Source organism: Phyllostomus hastatus, unplaced genomic scaffold, assembly GCF_019186645.2.
Source record: "Phyllostomus hastatus isolate PE091 unplaced genomic scaffold, TTU_PhHast_1.1 phas_scaffold_78, whole genome shotgun sequence".
Classification (NCBI taxonomy): Eukaryota; Metazoa; Chordata; class Mammalia; order Chiroptera; family Phyllostomidae; genus Phyllostomus; species Phyllostomus hastatus.
In genome coordinates this window covers 98,438,204-98,463,439 of record NW_025334041.1, presented here as the reverse complement: position 1 = coordinate 98,463,439, position 25,236 = coordinate 98,438,204, and the positions used below count along the sequence as shown (strand labels likewise).

At 34.5% G+C, this 25,236-nt stretch overlaps 2 protein-coding genes across 12 annotated transcripts in view; one reads left to right on the top strand and one right to left on the bottom strand.

Moving 5' to 3' along the window:
- Nucleotides 1-1,883: 1,883 nt before the first annotated feature.
- LOC123812165 (prolyl-tRNA synthetase associated domain-containing protein 1) lies at nucleotides 1,884-4,530 on the top strand. 3 transcript variants are annotated; one of them, XM_045828857.1, is made up of 3 exons: nucleotides 1,884-1,927; nucleotides 2,566-2,663; nucleotides 3,778-4,530. In XM_045828857.1, the coding sequence occupies exons 1-3, from the start codon at nucleotides 1,912-1,914 to the stop codon at nucleotides 4,210-4,212; spliced, it is 549 nt and encodes a 182-aa protein (XP_045684813.1). In that variant the 5' UTR covers nucleotides 1,884-1,911; the 3' UTR covers nucleotides 4,213-4,530. The 3 variants fall into 3 exon arrangements, with proteins under 3 accessions (XP_045684813.1, XP_045684811.1, XP_045684810.1); XM_045828855.1 differs by lacking the exon at nucleotides 1,884-1,927 and adding an exon at nucleotides 2,164-2,356; XM_045828854.1 differs by lacking the exon at nucleotides 1,884-1,927 and having other exon boundaries at nucleotides 2,166-2,663.
- Nucleotides 4,531-6,988: 2,458 nt separating this feature from the next.
- Nucleotides 6,989-25,236, bottom strand: part of CCDC88A (coiled-coil domain containing 88A) — a 128,084-nt gene continuing 109,836 nt past the window's right edge. For 2 of the 9 annotated variants that reach the window (XM_045827313.1, XM_045827315.1), the window contains exons 24-33: nucleotides 23,088-23,180; nucleotides 22,745-22,959; nucleotides 19,483-19,566; nucleotides 18,267-18,470; nucleotides 17,635-17,706; nucleotides 16,628-16,708; nucleotides 14,470-14,738; nucleotides 13,823-14,285; nucleotides 10,413-10,512; nucleotides 6,989-9,909 (exon numbers count right to left, since the gene is read on the bottom strand). In XM_045827313.1, coding sequence (XP_045683269.1) covers nucleotides 10,448-10,512; nucleotides 13,823-14,285; nucleotides 14,470-14,738; nucleotides 16,628-16,708; nucleotides 17,635-17,706; nucleotides 18,267-18,470; nucleotides 19,483-19,566; nucleotides 22,745-22,959; nucleotides 23,088-23,180 — 1,546 coding nt within the window. In that variant the 3' untranslated portion in view covers nucleotides 6,989-9,909; nucleotides 10,413-10,447. Of the gene's footprint in view, nucleotides 9,910-10,412; nucleotides 10,513-10,948; nucleotides 14,286-14,469; nucleotides 14,739-16,627; nucleotides 16,709-17,634; nucleotides 17,707-18,266; nucleotides 18,471-19,482; nucleotides 19,567-22,744; nucleotides 22,960-23,087; nucleotides 23,181-25,236 lie in introns of those variants that run through there. The other 7 variants (XM_045827308.1, XM_045827309.1, XM_045827314.1 and 4 more) reach the window with 6 other exon arrangements.

Below are 25,236 nucleotides of genomic sequence, written 5' to 3'. Positions count from 1 at the left end.
TTATGTGACATGACCAATAAGATGCAACTCTGTATAGATTATAAATGTATATAATCTATACCTTTATGGTTTAAGACAGGGCATTCACACAGGAAGATTATTGTTGTGTTGGCTGTTGTTAATTTTTATTTCACAATCTAAGGGAAAAGAGGTCAGTGTTTTTGACTAAATAGTCAGGTGCTGCATTAAGAAAAACCTCTTACACCACACTGGTTACAAATCGCTAGGTTAGGGTGATGGAGGTGGTGAGAAGGGAATGGATTTGAGAAACAACTATGATGGATTAGCTATGAGGAAGCTGGGTGGTGGTGGGGAGTGGAAGTAGGGCTCTAGGAGGAATTCGTGCTTTGCATAGTTGATGGATGGCGTTTCAATCCTAAAAAGATTCTAGGTCAGAACACTCGATTACCCCAGACAATGTGCTGGATGTCACTGCCAGTTTTACCTCTTTTCATTCTCCCTTTGTAGCTGTCATGGAGATCCTACCCTAGGTTAATGTTTTCATACTTTTGGACATAATTTACATTGCTTAGATTCAATCCGATTCCAATTCTTTCCCCTGTCTACTCTCAGGTCACTGTGATTGGATTTGGATAATCTTGAAAGTCTTCGAATGTTTAAGGACAATCATTTTGGATATGTCTTATCTTCAAATGTGTGATCTTTGCTCTTCTATTGCTTTCTACTTCCATTCTTAGAGGGAAATTTAGTGGGAACAAGTGAGCCACACTACAATTTACATGCCGAAGTAAATTTTAAATTAATTAATGAATTGAGTGTTCAAAATAAAATAATAGGTTAAATGTGAAAGCTATTAACATTCATTCAGTGGCTATGAGAGTCAAGACATAAACAAAGCTAATTCACAAGTGGGGAAAGGAAATAATAAACATGGAAAAAATGTTCCAAATAAGCCTTTCCCCCTTTCTATGTTTTCTAAACACTCTAATGTAGTATGTTTGCTTTTTTAAAAAAGATTTTAGTTATTTATTTTTAGAGAGGGGAAGGGAAGGAGAGAGGGAGAGAAATATCAATGCATGGCCACCTCTCCTGCACCCCATACTGGGAACCTAGCCCACAACCCAGGCATGAGCCCTGACTGGGAGTTGACCCAAGGACCCTTTGGTTCACAGGCTGGCGCTCAACCCAGTGAGCCACACCAGCCAGGACAGTAATGTAGTATGTTTGCTTTTGGTTTTGACCTCAACTTAGGTGACCATTGGTATTAAGTAGCCTGTTGTTGGTTCTATAATCAGACATCAAAGAATTAGACGAAACAAGAATTATAAGGGAGACATAGCTTAATAGTTTTAAGAGGCGGGTTAAGCTGAGAAGTTTTACAGTTGAGCCATCCAAGACCAATTCTGAGTGAAATTGTGAAGGTGGCTCTGATTTACTTCTCTTTTGCAGTTTCCTCCTAGGCCGTTATGCTGGTGTTTTCTGAAGAGGCTTCCTTCTCCAGGCCTTCAATTTGTACCCCAGAAATGACCTAAATTTATTCACACAAGAATTGAATGCCTCGAGGAATATCTACGTTTATCTGGGATTTGAGGCTTAATCTAAATTCATAAATGAAACCCTAATATGAAAATTCAGGCCTCATTCAAGGGGTGAGGGAAGGTTTGGAGGGTTAGTAGAAAGCACCACACCAAGAGGTAGGCAAACTGCTGAGAAAGTTGAGTCCGGGTTGCCACAGCTAGTTATTCATAGATGAAGTGAAACAAAAGTTAATTTTCAGAAAAGGTAAGATGTAAAATTATCATTTAAAAATTATAAGTTGAGAAGTCTTAAAAGGATGGGGATTTTTGGCACCGTCCCCTCTCCTGTGCTCGTTATCCAGCTCAGGGAGTTTCCCCGTGAAATCTGAAACGGGTCCCCTTACACAGAGGACAAGCAAAAACCCGAAGAGGCATGCTACTGCATATCGGTAGGTGACAGGTTTAATAGGCAAGGGAACTTATTTAGGCGACTTGTCGTGGGTGGCTGCAAGACGAAATCTCCATTCTTATTCTTGGGTTTGTACAGAGACCTTAACAAGGTTCAGTCGCCTATACTGTCCAGGTGGTCTTAACTACTTCCTCAAGGTTGCCCCCTTCAGGTAGTTCCCAGTACCGAAACAGTGGGCGGACTGGAGTTCCGAGGGCGGGGAGGTGGGTGAGGAGCCTGATTGCTCCCATTCAGCTGTGGATCTGTGGGAGGTCAGATCCTCTCTGGGACCAACTTCAACACTCCTTAAACTGAACGTCGCTACTAGGCCTGATGCTACTTAAATGGCAGCTATGTTGGGTATAGGAACCAGAAGCGGGGTTAGGGAAGGCTACGAGAATGAAGGTGCCTCCCTCCTGTGGGACACCAGGTAAGGAACCCTGCAGGTACTTCAAGGCTGTCTCCACGGACAGTTTTCGGGGACCTGCGAGGAGAGGCGCAACAAGACGGCGCCGCCCACCTCCGGACAGAGCCGGCCCTGGGGTTCCGGCGGCAGCCTTAGTCCCTCCCGGCACTTGGCACTTCCGTCTCAACATCCAGGGATGCCAGGCACTTCCTCTCAAACAATCTCTTCCCCAGGCCTCGACAGCCTCATGGCCCGAGCCGAGTTGCGTGCGGCTCTTCAGCAGCGGCTGGACGCCCTCGGCATCAGCACGGAGGTCGTGGAGCATCCGGAGGTGAGGCGCTGGCGCCGAGACGGCCGGGCCGGGGCGGCGGTGGTGGTGGGCGCCGCTGTGGGGTCCATCCGGCGGGGCCGCGAAAACGTCGGTTCTAGGGCTTTTCCCGGGTTGCAGTACGGAAGGGGCTTGACAGGAACATCGAAAGCCTCTCGATTTGGGATTACGATGTTATTGGGAGAAATTTTGTGCACCTAGAACTGGTGTGGGCTGTTGGTCAGTGTGTCCACTTTACGTGTAGCTAAAATAAGTTACCAAGCAGTAAACCGTCCCTGAAATGGCTACGGAGTATCAGGCGCCATGCACACAGCAGGGCACCAAGTTTAGGGAGTTTAGTAATTTTTTTAGAGAGGGAAAGGAAGAGAAACAGCGACGTGACAGGCACCTCGATTGGCTGCCTCTCGCACGCCCTCAAGCGGGGACCTGGCCCACAACCCAGGAAGGTGCCGTGACGGGCACCCAACAGCGACCTTCTGGTTTGGCGGACGGTCCTCAAACCAGTTAGGTATTTTAACATGGTTTAGTGTATATAAAGATGTGCAAATGTTTCACGAGAGCAATTGTAACTTGAGAACTGCAGGGACACAGTTTTTACTTATGAAGCAACTAATAGTGGTAGCTAAATATGGTAATCGTCAAAGGGTGGGTAGAGAAGTCCATTATAAGCCTTACTCACCTTTACAAATTTAACGTCAAAATTATAGTTTTCTGTGATCTTCTTCCCTCCACATATCCCCCTTCTTTACCTGTGTATATCGCCAGCTTTCTGATGTTCTCCGTTAGTGCAGGGTCTCCAAGCGCCCTCACTATGGTTATATATTTGCAGATTGGATGCTGTCACCTGACCTGGATGTAATTATAATGCTAAGGAGTCTGGGCTTGTATAAACTTTCAATACCAAAAGTTTGAAGAAAAAACAAAAAGCATTTTAAGAATGCCTGGGCCTGGCCAACACACTGGAATAGAGAACTGTAACTACTTGAGGTCTTGGTGTAAGGAATTGAGTACTTCTAACCGTGCTGTTTCCCCAACAAGCAAAATACATACAACTGTATAAGCATGCAGTATGCATACACACAATATTATTTTAAATTCTCACGTGATTATTTTACAGGTGTTTACAGTTGAAGAAATGATGCCTCATATCCAGCATTTGAAAGGAGCACACAGTAAGAACTTATTTCTCAAAGACAAAAAGAAAAAAGGCTATTGGCTGGTGACAGTTCTTCATGACAGACAAATTAATTTAAATGATCTTGCCAAGCAGTTAGGTGTTGGGAGTGGAAATCTGCGGTTTGCTGATGAAACGGCCATGCTAGAAAAACTACAAGTTGGCCAAGGCTGTGCCACACCCTTGGCACTATTTTGTGATCATGGAGATGTGAAATTTGTTCTGGATTCTGCTTTTTTGGAAGGCGGACATGAGAAGGTGTACTTTCATCCAATGACCAATGCTGCAACCATGGGATTGAGCCCTGAAGACTTTCTTACATTTGTGAAGAAGACAGGACATGATCCCATAATACTAAATTTTGATAAAAACAACTAATTGGGCTAATGTTTAGAATACATTTCTGAAAGCTGTGTTTCTTATTTGTAATTTGTAAAAAGCATTAATCCTAAGAACATTTAGCACCTTGGTTTGGTGACCACTTAAGTCATTTTAGGAGGGATATTTTATCTTAAAGCTGTTTTTAAAAAGATCTATTGAGGTAGTGTTAGCTCAGATAACCGTGGCCCCATCCTCCATTCCCTATAACTCATTACAGAAATGCCTTCATGGGTGGCTGGGTTGGGATGGGAGTAAAAGATATAGAATTGTACTGCAACAACAATTAAAATAAAAAAAAATACCTTCAGAAATTAAGAGTGACATCAAAACTAATATTAACTATTCTACTTCATTAGGGTGTTTATTGTACTTGAAAAAAGGGACAGAAAAGTATATATAAAATTATGCATATGATAGTGTACAGAGGGAAAAATTAAAAGGAATATTAAGAATATATTAAATTACTGAAAATGGTTACCAGTGGGGAATGAGGATTAAGGAATTTAGAAATCCCCTGCAAGATAATTAAACATGGGCAAGGGCTAAGAAATTCCATCACTGGGTGTTTCTAATCGTGATTTTCAGTGGAAAAATAAGCTGACTTTTTATAAAACTATATCTTTAGAAAATTTTAATCTAGAAAAATCACTCAACATAAGGATGGGAAATGTTGCAATAATTATACCACTAAAATTATATTTTAAAACAATAGCAGAATATACAGAAGCCATCAGAAGGATTTGTTTAGTCTTTGTTCAAAGGTTGGAAATGTGAACCTAAGTTTCTTCTTTCCTCTCAGATATACTGAATTTTACTTATCCCCTTTCCATTATGGCATATGAAAAGTATAAGATCCCAGGATTATGTACTGTCAGTTGTCACATAAACATGGTTCAGAAATAGAGTGAGTAAAACTGACATTTTTTTCACCTCACTTAAATTCAAACAAAAAACCCTTTCTCAGTTGATGGTATGATGTAGGCAGACTACAAAACTAGTCTACAGGTCCTGTCATAAAAATTCTCATTTTCCTCTGGTACAATCAAATGGGATATTCATTAACATAACCATATCTTCCTAAGTTTGATCACTCAAAAAATTCCACTTGGTAGAGATATATTTAATTTATACCAATTTGTGTTACTAATAGGTAAAATAAAAACTTGTCATTCCTTGGTATGATTAGAAACTACAAGTCTATTCATGGCAGAATTTTTTAAAATTTATTTTTAGAGAGGGGAAGGGAGGAGGAGAGAGAGAGAAACATTAGTGTGTGGTTGCCTCATGTGCCCACAACCAGGGTCCTGGCCCGCAACCCTGGCATGTGCCCTGATGGAATCAAACCAGCGACCCTTTGGTTCTCAGGCTGGTGCTCAATCCACTAAGCCACACCAGCTGGGGCTCATGGCAGAAATTTTACGAGACATAGAATGTATTTAAGCGATGTGGAATTAGTAAGAAATACTTTCCATAAATGATAAACCTATTTGGAGTTGCCATGTTAGTTTTTACGTACTCTGTACTGTATATTTACGGTTGCTTTGCATATAAAATGAAGATTTAATGAATAGAATCAAAGATAATGAGGACCTCAGATAAGTGGTATAACTTCCCTTCCCCACCTTATGACAGAAAAAGGCAAAGACTGACCTGCAAGGACACAGTTCTGGTTGCCACCTGTAACGTTTTGCCTCCAAGGGCTAAGTGAAAATGAGACGGTGATTTGTACAATCTATTAATGCACTGGGCTGGCCAAAAAAGTCCGTTTAGTTTTTTCCGGTAAAATAAAAGACACATTTTTCATTTTCAACAGTAACTTTATTGATCTGGATATTTTGAGTATATTGGCTGTCTCCTGCATGGTATAATGATTAAGATCTCAACGTCTTGATTTGATCATTATCTACCTGACCATGGAGCATCATCAGTGAGAAGTCTTCAACACCAAACCTCACAAACCACTTTTGACATGTTTTATCAGTCGTGTACCTTTTTGCATTTCAGTTGCTCTTTTACCTTTCTTGAAATAATAAAGCACAGTATACTGAAAATGTTGCATATTTTCTTCCATCTTCAATATTAAAATGGCTACACAAAAACCAATTTTCATAAGTTTTTTTAATGCACACTGATATGACAGCTGTCAAAATACAACATAACAAAACTGTTCCAAATAAAGATAAAAGACAACTAAGCACTACTAGAACCATCTCATGGAAAAAACCAAACAGACTTTTTGGCCAGCTGATACTCTTCTCATTCTCCCAAAACCTCTAATACCTATGCCAAAATGATTAGGATAGAATCATCTAAACAAGGTTATGGATAATGTCTGAAAATAGGTTTTCCAGGACAAATAGAAAAGAAGGAACAAAACCTGGCTAAATTATATTTTATAATTTTTAAATGATTACTAACCACTTATAAAAATCACCTTTGTTTTATTTCTTTATATCAGTTTGATAAGTGAATGTTAAACCAACCTAAGTAAAAAAAGTAAACACTAAAATGATAAATGATGAATGCTTTTAAAAAGATAAACAATGGTGTATCTTTTGTTTATAAACTGGATTTCTATGGCTGATATTAGGTATTGCCAAGTAATAAAACATTTTGCTATTCAACTCCAAATCCCTCAGTACCAATATTTTTAAAGGAAATGTTACAAATTTTATATTATTTGATTTGGTATTTAATAACAGTTATAAGTACAATGGCAAACATTGAAAGAGAACCCTTAGGAGAAAAGAAAAAAAGACAATTTGTGATCAGGTTTTGTTAAAGAGTATAAGTGCAACTTTATCCATAAGCATTCCTTTTAAGGCATTTTCATTGTCCAAATATTTCAATATGTACATCACGGTTTATATTGTAAAATGGGCTCTTTCTGTATTATTAATTCAAGACTCAAAGAAAAAACACGTCTTAGGACTAAGGGTAGCAGAAAAGAAAAAAAAATCACCACTTTTTTCATAAGTAACTTAAAATACAAACCATTTAGCATACATATTACTCATTGTAATTCCAGATTTGGTACAATATCTTTTTCACTTCCTGACACAAACTGTTAAGACGGTGTAGGCTGTAATATTTCATTTGTGAGGTGGCTGCAATTCTGTAACATGCACAGTGATTTTTCAATAGGCTCTTATCATGCCTTGCATGAAAGGTGCTACAATACAAACCTGTTTCGGGAACTCTTTGGTAACCACCAGCTCAGAAACTTGGACCAAACATTTCCACTGAAGCTCTTACCCTGTATTTTCAATTCTTCATTTTTTTTATTTTTTGTGTGTGGGAGGGTGGGTAGGTGGGGCAGGGATTAGGTATAGATTTAGAATAGATAATTAAAGCGTGTCAGGCCCCAGTCAGAAAGACCCTGGTTTGTTTTTAGTTGGCCATATCATTTTGTTTGGCAGAAGTAGTTTAAGGAAAAAGAGTGACTTCCTCTAAGTTTGCTTCCAGTGGTATCTTTTGGAGAAAGTAAAATACTTATGTGGCTATTTTCTAGTCCTTTCTTGAAATGTTATGAAAAGGGGGATAAATATAATTGAGAATATTCCCACTTTTGCAGTCTCAAGTGTTCCCTTGGCTGTTGCTTTAACGGGGCTCTCTCAGGGGCAGCCTACTCACAGTGGGTATTTTATAGGCTGCCGTTAGCATTTTCTCCTTGAAGAAACAATATGCTGCTTATGTCAGCAGGTCCTGGACAGGTCACGCTGTGATGTCATTCACCCTCACTGGGCCACCTCCTACTCCTTAATTTCAACTTTCAGTAATTGTCCTGGGATGTGTCCTAGTTGTGCAAATTAGAAGCTAGTTAATATAAATCTAAGTTACCCACTTACTGTATTTTAGCTAAAACATAATTTCTATATTTCCATTTATCCACCTAAAAATGAATTTACATTTTTTACATGCAAGTGTCTCTAGACTGCCACGATGTCCATTATCAATTTGATACTTGAATCTAGGGAGTCATGATGGAGAGAGATTTTTTGAAGTCTAGAGAATAGGTTTTAAATATGTCTGTTGTGTAACATTTGTATTTTAGTAAGAATCCTTTGTATTTACATTACATAGCACCTTTCATCCAAGAGTTTAAAAGTGATTTAACTTTACAGCATTATTTGGCGGCAAAACCTAAGGTAATGGTGGTATTTAAGTTAGCAAATCCAAGTTTGCTAATTTCCTTTTAATCTAGTCAACTATACATTCTGTCTTTTCATTAATGGTCTTTCTGAAAGTAGACTTTGAACACAACATTGCTACTGACCTACCAAAACACAAAGATAAATAAATGAGAAAGAGAGAGGAGGGGGCAGGGAAGAGAGAGGAAAGGAGAGGGAGAACACATTCCTCATGGCAGCTAGGTTGGTGATGAAACACACAGTTCATAAACCCACACTGGAATATGGAATTCCTCCACAAAGATTTTTAGAGCTGTTAATGAGCCTAAGAAGCACACTGTTAAAATAAAAAACACAGCTTCTTTCTCATTTTATACCTTTAAGATCCCTGGTATTTATGTTAAATAATGAATTTGTATTAACCAGTATCAATGAATTTTTTTTGATTTCATAAGAAAATAAAACTGATATAAAATTGAAACTACAAAAAACTGATGTTTCCCTGGGTTAAATTAACTAAATCTACTTTTTTTGTGCTTCTTTCAAATGTTCAAGGTAACAAATGTATACAAATATTTCAAAAGTACCAATAATAGTTACCAACTTTAATGTAACATTATAAAGAAAACAAAAAAATCTTATTGATAAGTGATAGCCTTAATAATAAATGAGTTCCTGGCAAAATGCAGATCATAGTATTATTTACATTATTTTTGCCATAAGAAAACTTCTTAAGCAACAGTCAGCTCTCAAGTTAAAAAAAACAAACACACATACATAACCCAATACTAAAGACAGGAAATGAATTAAAATACGACAGCTTCATCTTAGGAATGCCATTTGCTGGAAAATCACCTTACTAAAAAAGTTTCAGAAAAACACTCAACTTGGATCCACATGTAAATGTTTAGTGTTGCTTACTGGGGAATATGGATAGATTAGTATTACTGTAATTTTTTTATTAACTCCTATCATTATGGATTTTTCAGATTTATCTTATAAGCCAAATTTCTTTTTCAGTGCATCAAAATAATTGGTTTAAAAAAAAGAATACCAACACATGCAGTCTGCTAACCAAATAAGGCTCTGGCATGCCAAAACAATGTTCTCAATCTTGATATATAGTACATTCCACAACATACTACAGCATTTAATTTAGATTTACACAACTAAATATAAATGACTAGATTTCAGCTAATATTAGAAGCATTAAGCAAACATGGATAAATTCATAAACAAATGATGAAAGAAGTAGGTTGTTCTTGGAGTACTTCTTCAAACCTCAAAACACTTGATCCTTAGCGAGAGAACATCCTTTATTCAGTAGATCTTACAAGTACAATGTATAGTAAGTCCTAAAACCTTCTAAAAATTTTGGCAGTTGACTCCAGTAGTGCTCCTTGATTCAAGGAAGGAATGAAGGTTTGTATTTCTTGCCTGCTCTAGTCACGCAGGATTGTATAAAGTCTCCTTAAAGATTTTAAAAAATGATTTCTATAGTTGGGTGGCTTGTTACTTCAGAAATAAAGGCTTCATACTGAGAAAATGAAGGACACTTTTCTCTCTGTATTTAGTTGAAAGGTAGAAAGAAGAAAGAAAATATAAGAAAAGCTTGAAGATGAGAGATATAAAATACAGAGCAGCCACTACAAGAACAGCATGCACCAGATATTTCTATAGGAATGAGAATGACAGAAAGTCAGAGACATGTTTTCTTCAAGTGGCACTTAGTTTATCCTCAATTACCAAGAACACTGTGGCAAAGTTGTATTCCTACCACAAAAAAGAAAAGCCTTCGAACTAAAAAAAAGGAATTCCTAGAAGATTACTCACTACTAAAATTAAATTTAAATTGAGGGGAAAATTAATTCTGAAAATTTGCTTCCTGTCTGACAAAAAAAAAATTATGGCAATCAAATAATCTTGCTTTACAAGTAGGACAGAAGTCATGAATGAAGCAAGCAATATTTACATCTGTTAATGCAATATGCACTTGTTCTTATACTTAATGCGGTTAGTTTGTATAAATGAGACTAATCTCATTTACATTTGGAGTAAGAAACTCACCACTTGGCCCACATGTCATGTAGTGGGTAATAGAATTAGGAGCTTTGTTGCTCCCTAGACCTGCTTTTTGAATTTCTGCTTTCTTGTACTTTGTCCACATCTGCAGGAAAAAAGCATTTCATGTTATTTAATCAAAGGTTACACATGACACAATCCATGAAGATAAGAAACTAATTAAGTAGGGCAAAGAGAAGGAAGCTAACTGTGGGTAAAATGTGTTAATCTGATAGACATCTCATTACTTAAAGACTGTTTTTTGTATTTTTAAAAGCTATAAATAAATGCTGTTTTATATCAGATTTACTTATTATGTTTATTTACTAAATGGTCACATATAGTGATAAAGTAAAAAGTAATCTTGCATGCAGTGGCAGAAACATCTACAATGAAAATAACTATTATTTACTAAGAAATTCTAGGCTTGAGGCTTATTTTGCAGGCAAATAATATACTTACTTACATTGTTATAGCTAAAATTGCTTTGGTCAAAAGAGACCCAGTGCTTAGTAGTATCAGTTTACAATGTCACACAAATAATATGGGTATAATTTCTAGAATTCTAGGCCAGGAATATAAACTATACAGTTTCATCTAAAATTAGGGTACTGAATATCATATAGTTTTTCATATAATCCTTTGTGAAGCCAATGGCTATTTATGGAGATGCCTTAGGACAAAAACATGCAACTACTCAATTGAGTCAGAGTTACTTTACTTTTATCAAAAAATTTTTTATTCGGGGCATTTTTGTAAGATTTCACTTATAGAAATTATGGTTATATAGTGTTTTGAGAGGCTTTCATGACTCCATAGCTGTGACAGTTTCTGGATGAAGTCATTCTTAGATAATCATTAAATCACACATGCACAATGGGTATGTTCTTTTTGAAAATATGCGGTACATATGTAACTCTAGCCATTTGGGTTGGAATACTCCTTTACTGTAAACATAATTTTGTAAAATAATCAGTTTTTAATATAGCACATGACTTTTCAATGCTTTATATTGAAAAATTTAGCATTTTAAATTTAAGGTATATGTCCAGATTTATAATAAAGAGTTGAAATAGTTGAGAACTAAAACTTGACTCTATATCAAAAAGAAATAATTATTACATTTGCATTATACATGGTCTCCATCTAATCTATTACACCTATATTTGCCATTAAGTTTTATTACAAGGTTATGAAAAAAAAGGGAACACCAAAAACATTTGAAATGTTAGGACTATGAAACAAATGACAATAAAATAGATTATATTCATGCAGAAATATATTATGTGGTACTAAAAAATATAAAAATTTTCCGATCACCTGCTCTAGCACTATTTTTAGTAAAAACTGGCTATGAGAAAAGTATGATCAAGGATATAAAGGGGCCTACTTCCTGAAATGATCTTGTGTAAGTACAAGAGGATGGTTTAATTTACAAAGGATACAAATTTCATTCAGCAAAGATTCTCTACAGACTGTTTTCTTTGGTCCAATTAATAACAATAATCAATATAAAACATGTAGTAAATAATAATGTCCTTCCCCTTTAGAAAGTTACATTTCAAAGCATTCCTTTCAAATGCCAGGCTATCATCAGAAATATTTAGTCTGGATCAAAACAGCAAAATATTCCAGAGACAGAGCAAAGATATACTCATCCAGAGATAAGTGAATCAGAGTTATGAATTTTTTAAATTTATTTTTTATTTTACTCTGGGAGATTTAGCTGGTTCTGCTTTAACAGTGCAAGATAACTGTAAAGTTTATGACACCAGAGTCAAAGTTAGCAAATATTTCCTCTATCTTAGATGGTTATTTTTTAACTAAGAGTCATTTATTCTTAGTTCTAAAATTTGTTCTATTAAAAACATCTATTTGTTTAAATGGTTACAAATCCTAATATTTTATTTTAACACAAGGTACTTATTAAGGACAGACATATAATTTAATAATCACTTATAGAATTATAGAAGTAACAATCTTCACCACTTTGTAAACTGTCTACCCTTTTTGAACAGAAGTAAAAATGCAAATTTCCAACACATTGAATATGACTGGTTTATTTCTCTTTGACTATATATTAAAAAAGAACTGGAAAAACTGTGTTAACTGACTCGAATTAAAAAAGTAGTTTTGAAAGAAGATGAAGAAAAGTGCAGAAAAGAAATAGAATATATACAAATTCTCCTAGTCACTGTATAAGTCACATTTAAACTTGATGGGGTTTTTAAGAATGGCACTAACATTACGAGTATTAACAATGTTTTAAATCTGAACAATTCTAAAAATACAGGCAGTGGTTAATATTTGCTACGTAAAGTACTGGGTTATTAATTGTTTCTTTGAAAATAAAACAGGATAGAGGGCAATAATTAAATGGCAAAAGAAAGTGACACCTTTTACATATTTTCCTATACATGTGCAATATGTACTGCACATCCTAGAAATAAAAGAAATGAATGAGAGGGAGGGAGGGAAAGGAAGGAAAAGGGATGAAGGGAAAAAATGAGCATTCTTTTCTGGAAGCAACAAAGTAAATATGACTCAGAAATGCTTTCTTGGTAATTAGAGCATGCAACTATCTTAACATGCTTCTAAAAGTCACAGTCTTTTATCAGGTGACAACAAATGTGAAAGAGGAGCATGTATTGTTAACGTTTTTAAAGTCATGCAGAAAATGTACAATGCAATTAATATTTCATGCAGGCTTTGGTGTGGTTACACATTCACATTTATATACAAGCCATCATATACAGCCAAACACTGTGCCACAATGGGAAAATAAAAAAATGAATCTAGCCAAATACTTTTCAACAGCAGCCCTTCAAGACAGATTAGAGAAGCACAGTGCCTATCAAATGACATCAGTATTATACTGTGCAGTTTTGATCATACACAACCATATTCATACCAAACTGTTTGATTATCCTCAGAAACCAACAATGCAGCTTCTGTGTCATCAGGAGAGAGGCATGCAGGAGTGATAAGAATACTGCTATCTACAGAAGACTGCGTGATACTGTTACTAGGGTTCTGATGATCAGAAAACTGTTGGTTATCTTTCTGTGCAGCTTTATCCAAAGAGGCAGAAACCTGGTCAGTTACTCTGGTGACTGGCCTGGGAGGTAAACCACTTATGTTACTAACTAACTCTGTGTTCAGGGATAAAAATGGCTGAGCTGGATGAGCCACAGTAAATGATTCTAGGCTATCTTTAGCTGATATTCCAAATGTATCATTAGATATATTAATAGTGGTAAAAGATTGGTTTAGAAAATGTGACTTTTCTGATGAGTATCTAGCCTGGACTAGAGACTCAGGCACTTCTGTAACTAAACCAATTTGTGAATGAGAACCTACAGAATGTGTTGGGCTGTGAAGTGTATGGGAGGACCACTGGTGTAAAGGGTACTCACTAGATGCGGCAGTGATGTTGCTATCAGCAGTAGCTGGTGATGAATCAACTGACATAGGTAGTCTACTGTCCTTGGTCAAAAAATCATGGATGCTTGTCCTTCGAGTAGTTCCTTCGGCAGTAGAGATCACACTGCTTGCACGAGGTAAAGTGGCATAAGGATTGCTATCTTTTGATTGTCGTGACAAAGAAGATTCTTTTACTAATTTTATCTTTCCTTGAGTGCTTGGTGTAGGTTTTCCTGAAGAGCTAATAAAGTAGGTATCTTCAGTCTTTTGAGGAACAGGTCTCACACATTGTTCAGGCTTAGTTGTCCGTCTATCACAGAAATCTCCTGGGGTTTTTCCACTTACTGACCTGGCCAGACCACAGCTAACTGGTTTGCTTTTCCCCAAAAAGTCTGAAGAGACAGACAAACTTTTCATTACTTCATCTAAAAGATTCTCCTGACTTGAGGACTTTATCTGTTAAAAAACAAAGCAGATTAATGAATAGCAGCCATAGTTTTACTTTCCTGATATATTAGATTGTATAATATAAAATTGCTAGTATTTCTAAACACTCCTTACTAAAAAAAAGTTCTAAAGTTCAATCACAGATACTTAACTTGTAATGCCCATGTAAGTGAAGGTCACCCTTAAAACTAACCTGCACTGAGGTAAGCTTGTTGCTTTCTTCCAAAAACTGTTGTAGAGTAACCACTTCACTTCCAGGGGAACCAGTTTTGATCTTGCGATGTGCTCGACCCTCTGATGTTTCAGGCATTTTGTGCTGGAGCACTGGACTTGATCTGGTCTGTCTTCTCAAGTACTGGATTGGACTGCTACCACTGCTGGACCAAGCCTCATGATCATGAAGTAGGCTAAATTCTCCACTGCTGTGGCTTTGTGGCCTGCTTTGGATATGAACTGCACCTGCTTTTGAAATAGATGGTGTGTTAAGAGTTTAATAATAGAAATGAGATTAAAACTTTATAAGTAGTAAGATTTGTTGACTGGGTTCTTATGAAGCTTTACTTAGAAATGCCTAGTATACTATGTTTATCTTTGACCAGTCTAACAATTCCCTGATTATTTTGTCTACCACAGACTTTCTTATCAGTCTACCATAACCTGCTTCCTTATTTAGTCAATTTGGCAAATATAAGTACCACAAAAGCAAAAACTTCACCATACCCAAAGCCTAAATACATAAAACAAGCACTTAATGTATTTGATCAATAAATGAATGAATAAATAAATGAATATTACATTCTTAAAAATTCGGGTTCAAATACGAGTTAACCCTTGAATAACAAGAGATCAGGGGTGCCGACCTCTCAGCCCCTCCACATATGTTCAAGAATTAACTGTAATTGTAAAACACCTCACAATTTAGAACAAAACATGATTATATGAATATTAAATTATTTCAGAATATTAAAATAAAAAACTATTCTAAATCCTAAAACTCTAATGCTTTGCCTTTTTATGAAATCTTTACTCCTCACATAAAGGTTTCTCTGTTCATCCTTTAATGAATAACCTTAAATTTTTTAAATTTAAATAATAGGCATATAAGGAGAATCAAATGGAGACAGGATGTAATTACTCAGAAATTTCCAGTAAAATGTAAAATCAAATGTATAGTATTTTATTCTTTATTTAGTGCCTGAATCATCTGATTGTTTATGCTTTCCACTGTTGGTATGGTAGCTACTCAGTTGAGGCTGAACAACCACAAAGAATGCAAATTACTAGTTCTGTAAAAAAGCTACCTAAAGTTTATGCTATTCCTTAAGGGTGCTAATTCATTTTGATCAAAAGCAAACTGTGTAGATAGAGTGTTAAGATAGCAAATGCAACTTTCCATGGTTTCCCAATCAGAGAGTAAAGCAGGTCATGAAAGAATCTGGCTCAAGTCATGTAACAATTTTATAGTAATAAAATTTTCGTAAATTTTCAAATACTTCTTCACATTTTCAGACTCTTTATTTTCCTACTGGATATACAAATGTGATTATAAAAATTTAAAAAACCTCCCTCCTTGAAATCATATTTTCAGATCATAGTAACAAAGTCATAGTATTAATGATAAAATGAAACTAAACATACATAAAAGGATTTTATAATACAAAAAGCAACGGAACAAATCCATTCACTATAATTTGACAATTCTGGACTGTAGAGAATAGTATTTTAACAAACTTTTATAATCTACTAAATAATTACAGAATCTGAGTAGGCAGTATTCCTTTAAGGAAAAAGGTATGAGTCCAGGCTTCCAGACATTACATAAAAACCTTACCCTGGAATGCATATTTAAATTCAGGGGAAAACTTTAAAATAATTCTTAGGTGAGCTATATGCATCCACTTGGGTCTTGCAACATACATATACACACACAGCTGCCTTATCAAATTAAAAAATACTTCCCCTCATTTCATGGATAAATTAAGTATTTCTAAAACACTTTCTGTGATGACTTCAATGCACATGCATCATGAAAAAATTAAGGACAACCATTTTAATGACAAAGACAAAACTAGTAAAATAAGGACCTACAGATATTTTAAAGTATAAAGATTGTAATAAAAATATTTTATGTGAAAGATGAAAAATGGAAACCAAAATAACTGCTCCTGTTTTTACATTTATATACATTGAAATACGTATGTATTACAATGTTAAAAGTATAAGATATTCCAAGGAACTATATTCCAAACATAGATGATTTGGATTTCACACTCTACGCCAGAAACTTAATCAATCTCCCTTTTAAATCTGGAAATGGATGGAGCATATTAATAAATTTACCTACAGCATACCTTTGACTTCATGAAGTGAAGCATTATTATTGCTATTGCTAGTGGATGTTCTGCCACTATCAAGGCTGGCTGGTCTTGAAGCTAAATGAAAAAATCAGGAGACAGTGTGATAAAATTTCCAGCTGCTGACACTGAACTTTTACATTCTGACCACAGAATGCTTTGAGGAAGTAATCATGCACACTTTTACATACTGAGCATGCCCACAGACAGCTGAAGCATATAGATTAGAGAGTAAAGACATTTACACATAGTTCACTAAGACACTTTAGAAGAGGATGCTTCTGAAACAATAGTTAAAATTAAAAGGAAAGATAAAGTGCATATTTAGATTTGAATATGATTTCTAAATAGACACCAGGACTGTTTCAGAGAGTGGATGACATGTCAGAAAAAGTGCTAGTGATTAGGTCACTTACAACAGATCAGACAAGGAACCCCGCACATTGCAGAGATGCCACGAACTGGAGGAATATGGGCATCTGTAGTTAATGTCTTATATTTCTATCCTTAATAAGGGAAACAACTGCACAGTTAACACAGCCCTATCCTATTTCTTACAATGCTACTACAAATGGCATTCCTTTAACATGTTATCCATTTGTTGTTAATAAGTTAGTTTGGTAAGATATGATTTTCTAGATAGCAATTTAAAAACCTGAAATGCTTAACACTACAGAAAATGTGGTTTCTTAGAGTTTATCCTTTAGCAAAGTAAATATGTTTTAAACCCATGGTAAAAAATAACTCATAACTTTAAACTTACACCAAAATGGCATCAAAATTACCATTAAGCATTGTGTTGGCATATTTTATAAGTAACCTTGACTAAAATACAGACTATTTAGATGAAGCAGTAATTTAAAAGAGTATCATCAGGTTTTAAGGAATGGCAGAGGTCTGATATGCAGGCGAGATAAAACATGCTTGCTGGCAATGGACACTCATAGATTTAATGCGACATTCTATATGTACTACGTACTCTCTAAATAAAGTTCGTATCTTACCATGAACTCTTGATCCTGTACTAGAATCATCACTAATACCTTGTGGACTTATATCTTCAAAGGATGTAGTATCTACATGAAATAACAAAATGGATATAAAAATATTTTTTAACAAAAGAAACCAATAAAATTTTATTTACACAGAATATGGAAATTCTTTTTCAGTCATATATAATACATCTTGATTTAACACATATCATAGACTCAGTCAAAAACTGGAACTAGGATAAAGAAACAGAATAGCTCTGATGAGAGTTTACTTGTTTAGGGAAACACCAGAAGCAATGAAACAGTCTTCGTGACCCTACAAAGCAAAGCAATAGCCTCAGTTGGTCTACATGGTTTTCTCTGTTGGAAGTCATAGTGTTTTTAGGTTTGTTTTTTTTTTAAGCTTTACTTTTCCTTTTCTTGTTAGTTCTTTTGCTGTTTATTATGAAAGGGCTAGGAAAGATTTTAATTCTTTGTATGTTTTAAATTTTTGAAATGATTTGAAAATTTCCTCAAATCAAAGCCAGATTATTTTAATAATTATTTCAGGTTGTTGCTGTCAAAAAAAGTACACATGGGAAAGTGAAATTAAAATTCCCGTTGCCAATAGTTACACAACAGTGCAAATAGCAGACAGCCTATACCTTTATTATTAACCAACTGCTTGGATCTGAAGCCTGTAGAAGAGTTGACAGTTGAAAAGTTGATAGCTGTAGTAGAGAAGGCCATAGCTCCCAATTCTTTTCTCCTTTTACCCGTTGAAATATCATCAGGAACCTCCAAATTCTCAGTACTACCTGTCCACTGTCCTCCTGCTAGGACCATGGACTGCACCAGGTCATTCATGGCTGGGATGCAAATGAAAGCAAATGAATCAGCATGGTTAATGTTTTTGCTCTTATTTCTCTTTTGTGTCATAAATGATGTTTTTTCCCCTATGGATTAATGCAAGTGAAAATAAAAAACTATAAACACGTCATTTGAATTATGACATGTATTCAGCGGAGTGAAATGACTAGGACAAAAGCTGATAAATGTCAGTAAATATTTTTATCCCACCTCCACCCCCTTTAAAGATAGGAAAAGGAATTTTACACCGTACAACTGCCATGCTTTTTTGTGCAGTGATGTGTAATATAATTAGAAGCCTTCATAATGTGGTTTCATGGTGACAAAAAATGGAATGAATAAAGGTTAAGATGGAGAGCAGATCTTATAGAGCATCATTATTGAAATTGATAGAGTCCTTGGTCAGAGCAGGTTACTGAAGGAATTATTCATTTTATGAATCAAATAAGTATATCATTCAATAAAAACCTGAAAGAGATGACAGTCAAAGTGACCAACATTTAATGTGATTATATAATTACCCATTCCACTTAAAAAAAGGAAAACCAGAGCATTATTATATAAAGAATGACAAACATGTTTAAGCGTTACAGGCCATTTTATTTATTTATTTGTTTGTTTATTTATTTATTCATTCTAGTTCATTAAGAAAATAAATTCCTAATGCTAAATGTTTTATTTTCTTTAAGTAAATTTCTTTGGGAAAAAGTTTCTATGGCATGAAAAACAACTTTTTTTCTGCCAACTTTTAGAAAGCACTGGAAAATTACCAGTGTATTATTACGTGTATGACTAAACGTATGCATGTTAATGTATGTATCAGTGAACATACATATAATGCAAATTCAGTGCCAGTTTTGAAAAAAAAATTCTTCCAGCTCCTTGTATTAGAGGAAGACTGTACTTTGTAAAATAAGGAAATTGGCACAGTCCAGAGAAAGGTTAGTGACAAATTAGTAATGGAAGCCAATATAGTCAATTGAAAGAAGCTGTACTGTCATAAAGTCTTACACATGGAACGACGGTAGCAGGCCTTCATTTTGTCTTTATCCTTCGGTCTGTTCCTCAAAAAGGGCAGTCTTTTCAGTGCAACCACTTTAATGTCAGAGCATGAGGAAAAACAGAAACAGAAAAATGAAAGAAAAAAGGGAGAAGAACAGATGGGAGTTAAATGTTGAAATTAAGGACAGAAATGAATGTTTGAGTTTCAGCTTATGTATGCTATCCTAAAGTTATTATTCTTGGGCTGCTGAGTGACAATGAAATATGAAATAAGCACTCTGATACTTTAAAATACTTGGAAAAGCACCAGACAATGATGAGGAACATATACTTTGAAAGCCTGGATTAGCTAAAGTCCTATAAATACAGGAACTGGTTAGAATTATTTATGGAACAATTTTCCTGGTTAAGTTATAAATATACACCTTTAAAATTAGGGCTATTGGTGGGCCACAGAGTATATATGATAAAAATGTAAAAGGCTTTTCAATCCTTTATTTTCTTTATATTATAAGGTTTTATGGAAAGAATAATTTAGGCGAGTAGACATTCTATAAGAGTATTTTAGTATATATCAACAAAAACTAGAATGCCCGGAGGGATGTTTAAAACAATCTAAAAACTTCCATTAAAATTTTTCATTACTTTCTTAAACTTTAATAAAGAAATAGGGAATTCCTTCTTGCTTTAAACTGAATTCTGGTGCATTATTTAGTAGCACCATGGAAAGTTATATTCTTTTTGAACAAAGTCTTTCAAAAGATGAAATGAACTATTACATTAAATTTCATAATACAAACAATTGTTTGGGGAAAGAGAAAAAAAAGTCTTTTGACAGTAGTAATAAGTGCTAGCTGTAAGTCCTGGTAAGGCTAAAAGATAAGAAGGCACCCTAAAACAAGCAAAAATGACAAAAATTATGTATATATTACATTTTTAGATATTTTGAAGGTGAGGTTATTAAAAAATCAAAGAGCACTGTGCAAAAAATTTTGGGGAATGAAAATGAGGGTTTTAACTACAGTAGGAGTCATTAGCACAAAGATAAATAAGTTCACTAGAATCACTAACTTTCTGAAACTATATTTTAATAAGATTTGAATACAAAAAAATGTTGTACCTTTTTGGAAGTGCAATTTAGAAGCTAGGGAAACAACCTGCATAAAGACTTAAAAACATATTGTAACGATCTAAATAGCTATGCTCTCTCTCAGGGTTTGCCGTTTTCTTGTAAATATCAAAGCTCTTTGACAAACTGACAAGAATCATTAATTAAGGAGAATGCAACGTATGTACATACAGCTATTTAATGTATTCATTTGATTGCTATCAGGAATAGTCATGATTTAGCTCTTAATTTGACCTATTTCTTTTCTAGCTTTATAAAACAGCTATATTCAATGGTTAAAAAGAAATGAACTGAAAGCAATGTAAAATGGACACTTAGCTAAAACAAAGCTGAGTGGTTGCGGCATGCACATATTATCTTATGTAGATATTTTCTTTGTTCTCCAAAGACTGCTTTACTGATAGCCAGACACTCTTCCAAAAGGGAAAGGATAAAAAGAGTTTCAAATTTGCCAGTGGTGGAATGTGACCCTTCTTATGGCAATTAGTTTTTACATACAAAATGTTCTTTTCCCAAACCATACTGAAATTAAGGGAACATTGCCATTGCTGGGTTTTGTGTTTAAATTCTTTAAAACTGAACATTTGTAGGAAAGGAGAATATTATTTCCTTCTGATTCTTATTTTGGAGGTTTCAGCAGAGCATATGAAAGAATGACAGGTGGGGTGAAAGTAGGTTTACAGTTGTTAAAATAGAAAATAATACAATAATTGATAAATAACAATATAAGAATAAACTTTCACGTACTCACAACTTACACTTACTTTTACCCACTCTGTATTTAAAACAAACAAGATGGCCTCAGAAACAACTGTCATGCCTTTCTTCGTGGATATTCTCATATCTAAATTGAAATTTCTTCCTTTAATTAAAAAAATTAAGTATACCCAGTGTCATTTTTTATTTAATAAAATTTTAGGTATTCTCAAACTTAAGAAAAACTTGATGATCTTACTACAACAATACTCAGAGGTTTCCTGTAGATTTGGCTGACAAGACTAGGTAGTAAAAAACCCAGGTTAACAATAATCTTATATGGGGATATAGAATTAAACAACTCTCTTGAGCCTATTGCATATAAATACTACATATAATTTTTTGAGTGCTTTGAGAGTTCCCCATATAAAAAGTCTACTCCTAGGGAAAGTAGAGTAGCTGTTTTTGCCTGCTATTTACCTCAAAAGAATAGTAGTGAAATTTTTATATACAAATCTATTTTTAAAATTTAATGACTATGGTGATAGAATGGATTCAAAACATACCATTTACCTATTTTATAAGAACAGTGGTAGTCAACTTCCTGGACTTATTCAAAGGGCCTAACATTGGATTCTTTTCTTTCTCTTAAAATACACTTCTTTAGGCCTTTATTTTGCTCTTGCTGTTTAGCTAAACACACTAGTAATGAAATTCAGAAATTATGAATTACGTTACACACATTATGATATACTTCTATATTTTTAAAATACTAACACATTTTAATTGGTATATCTTAACATTAAAATATTAAATATTAAAAGTAAAAATATTAAATCAAAGTTTATATACAAATTTATATCTCCTCATCTATTTTAATCAATCCTTTATCAAGCACTTCTTTACAATAATTTTTATAACCTTCAATTATTTCTAAATCTTTTAACAGCATTCTCTTCAAATTCATACCTGTTTCTTTGCTTTCCCTAATGTAACTTTGTTCCACTTTGATACCAAAGTATGAATAAAATCTCATTATAAAATGACTTATTCTAATTATAAAAATGAGCTCTTGTAAATACTTCTCACTTGCTTATCATAATCACCCTGTTAAGTACGACACAAAGGTAAAACACCCATATTAACAGAACTAGCAAGTGGCAGAGGTATTCTGGCTCTTATTTCAATGTTCTTTCTACACTATTTTACCTCTAGTCAAATGATGGTATCTCTGTTTATGGAATATCTTTAAACACATAATATAGAAAATCATGTGGTTATACATTATTGTAGTATGCAATAAATTTTATAACTGTATGGAGTTAAAAAGAAATGCATTACTTAGACTGTTCTCTCAATGGACTATTGAAGTTATTTAAAAGCCTTTGGAAAGAATTCTAAATCAGTACTAGACATCACAAATATTTAAAGAGTTTAAGCACTCACTGCTGCTTTTCTTGGTCCCCAAAGTTTGGCCATCTTCTAAAGAATTTGAACCTACTGAAGAGCTATCTTGACTATCTTGATGTGGGAGTTGAAGAAATCCTTCACTGGAGTCCGAGCGGGTAGGTGTTAATGTTAGAGATTTCTGACGTTCCCGATTAATATCTTTCTTCGACTTTATCAATTTTCTCATTTTTAGAGTAATCCAGTTACCTCTCCTGATAGAATAATTTAAAAAGTTCTTATTAGTCTAACATTCAACATGTAAATCCGTCACAAAATTATAAGTTTAAAATACAACTTTCTTTTTTTAGAATAAAAATGAGTAAAATTTGGTTAATAGTACCTTCTGGGAGGAGATGGCTCATAAAATTTGTATTGATCCATAATTTTCTCTTCTAATTTCTCCTTTTGCCGTCTTAATTCATTTAATTTATCACTATAAAACAAAAACTAAATTTTAGGATATGCATCATATTTTGTATAGTTATAAATGTCATTCTGCAACTATGCTCTAACTTCTCCCCCCAAAATAAACAAATACAGATACCACAGTTGACAATTAAGAATTTACTGGGCAGTAACAATGAATTTTTTCCAAGTTTCTCCTTTTCTTTAAAGGTATAACTTAATTAAATAAAAAAGTAGGATTTAAAGTTTCTATTCTTTAATAGGATGTTTAAAAAAAATTTCCAGTCCTGGCTGGCATTGCTCAGTGGATTGAGCGTGGGCTGTGAACCAAAGTGTCACAGGTTCGATTCCCAGTCAGGGCACATGCCTTGGTTGCAGGCCATGGCCCCCTGTAACCATTGATGTTTCTCTCTCTCTCTCTCCCTCTCCCCCCCCCTTCCCTCTCTAAAAATAAATAAATAAAATCTTAAAAAATATACTAAACTTAAAAAAAAATTTCCATATTACAATCTCATCATGATAAAGGTATTCTCTTAACATCTTTTTATAGCTATTAAACAACATTACATCAATACCAACTTTTTCCCTGTTTTTGGAATGAAGGTTAATTTATTATAATTTATATAGGCAAAAAATTCAAATAGATAATTTGCTTATAATTACAAATATAATAAATGATCTTGCAACTGCATCTTCATGCAAACGGATTTTTTTCCTTTGTGGCAGAATTATTTAGGCTTAATTTACTTGCAGAGAATTGTTTCCTGCCTTCAGTAATGTATGAATATACTACTTTCACCACATCTCATTTTTATGTTCCTGGTGGTATATGTAATATAGAAAAAACCACAGATCATAGACTATAATAAAAGTAAAATAAACTCTTTAAAAAACTGTGATGCCACAGAATACTACAAACGTTTAGTAATCATTTACAATGAGGAAAGCATGAGGTGATATAAAGATGAATAATAAGTAGCCCAGCTCTGCTTGTAATAGAGAGAGATGTTATATACATAGATGACTATTATAACCCAAGGCAGTAGTGGTGCCAAATGAAAGTACTGTGGAAGTAAAATAGGAATTTATAAAAGGGAAAATATTTCCATCTTAAATGACCAAAGAAAAGCCTCATGAAGAAGAACAAGGCCATATCAGATAGAATGAAAAGGAAAGACAAGAATGCTAAATTAAGCAGTTTAGATGAGGGGAAGTAGTGAGGGAGCTTGGGGTTACAATTTTGCTGAATAGCAAACCAGAATTATTGAAGGTTTCATTAAAAAGTAACATTATGAAATCTTTGTTTTAGGTACTTTAATTCACTGATAGAGTATGATGTATCAGAAAGGATGAAGGTAAAGAAAGCATTCATGGACAGTCTAGTGGCTAATGTGCTAATGTACAGTCTAGTTGGAGATAAGGTTGAGTTAGGGTAGTGGGAACTGGAAGAAACTGATTTGAGAGAGTACATGGAAGATCTTTTGTGAACAAAAGTTGCCAACAAGTTATACCACAGCACAAATAGCTGACTGCCTAAACCTCCCAATTCTTTTCTCCTTTTCCCTGTTGAAATATCATCAGAAACCTCCAAATTCTCAGTACTGCCTGTTCTTTGTCACCCCTGCTAGGACCATGGGGCACAGGCATTAATGCAAAAATGTCTTACATGCAAGATGGATATTTTAATTTAAATTTAATAAGTCAGAATAGATATTAATATTTATAAGTCAATATATAGATACAATTACTGAAACCCTGGAAATGAATTAGTCACCAGGGCTCAGAATATTAAGAAAATAAAGCTTTGGATAATACTCCTGCTTAAGAGATAGGAAATTCAAATGCCAAGAGCTTTAGATATACTCACTGCTTAAGCTAAAATACATCTTTTGGCAGAGAGTAAAGGTATATACATACTCCTGAAAGAACTGAAGGTGTAGTGCAAAGTGACCAGCCAAAAATGTGAAATTTCACTGAAGTTTTGCATTTATCTTAAAAGTTCATGCAAGCTCTACTTTTGCTTCATGATGTATCTGTGTATTAATATATACATAATTTTCCCTGTCCCAAATTTTATAATAAAA

Bases quoted from the DNA above. Each gene is read 5' to 3' on its own strand.
- LOC123812165 (XM_045828854.1), top strand. From the start codon at position 2,529: ATGCCAGGCACTTCCTCTCAAACAATCTCTTCCCCAGGCCTCGACAGC. The intron at 2,664-3,777 runs GTGAGGCGCTGG...ATTATTTTACAG, and splicing joins AGGTCGTGGAGCATCCGGAG to GTGTTTACAGTTGAAGAAAT.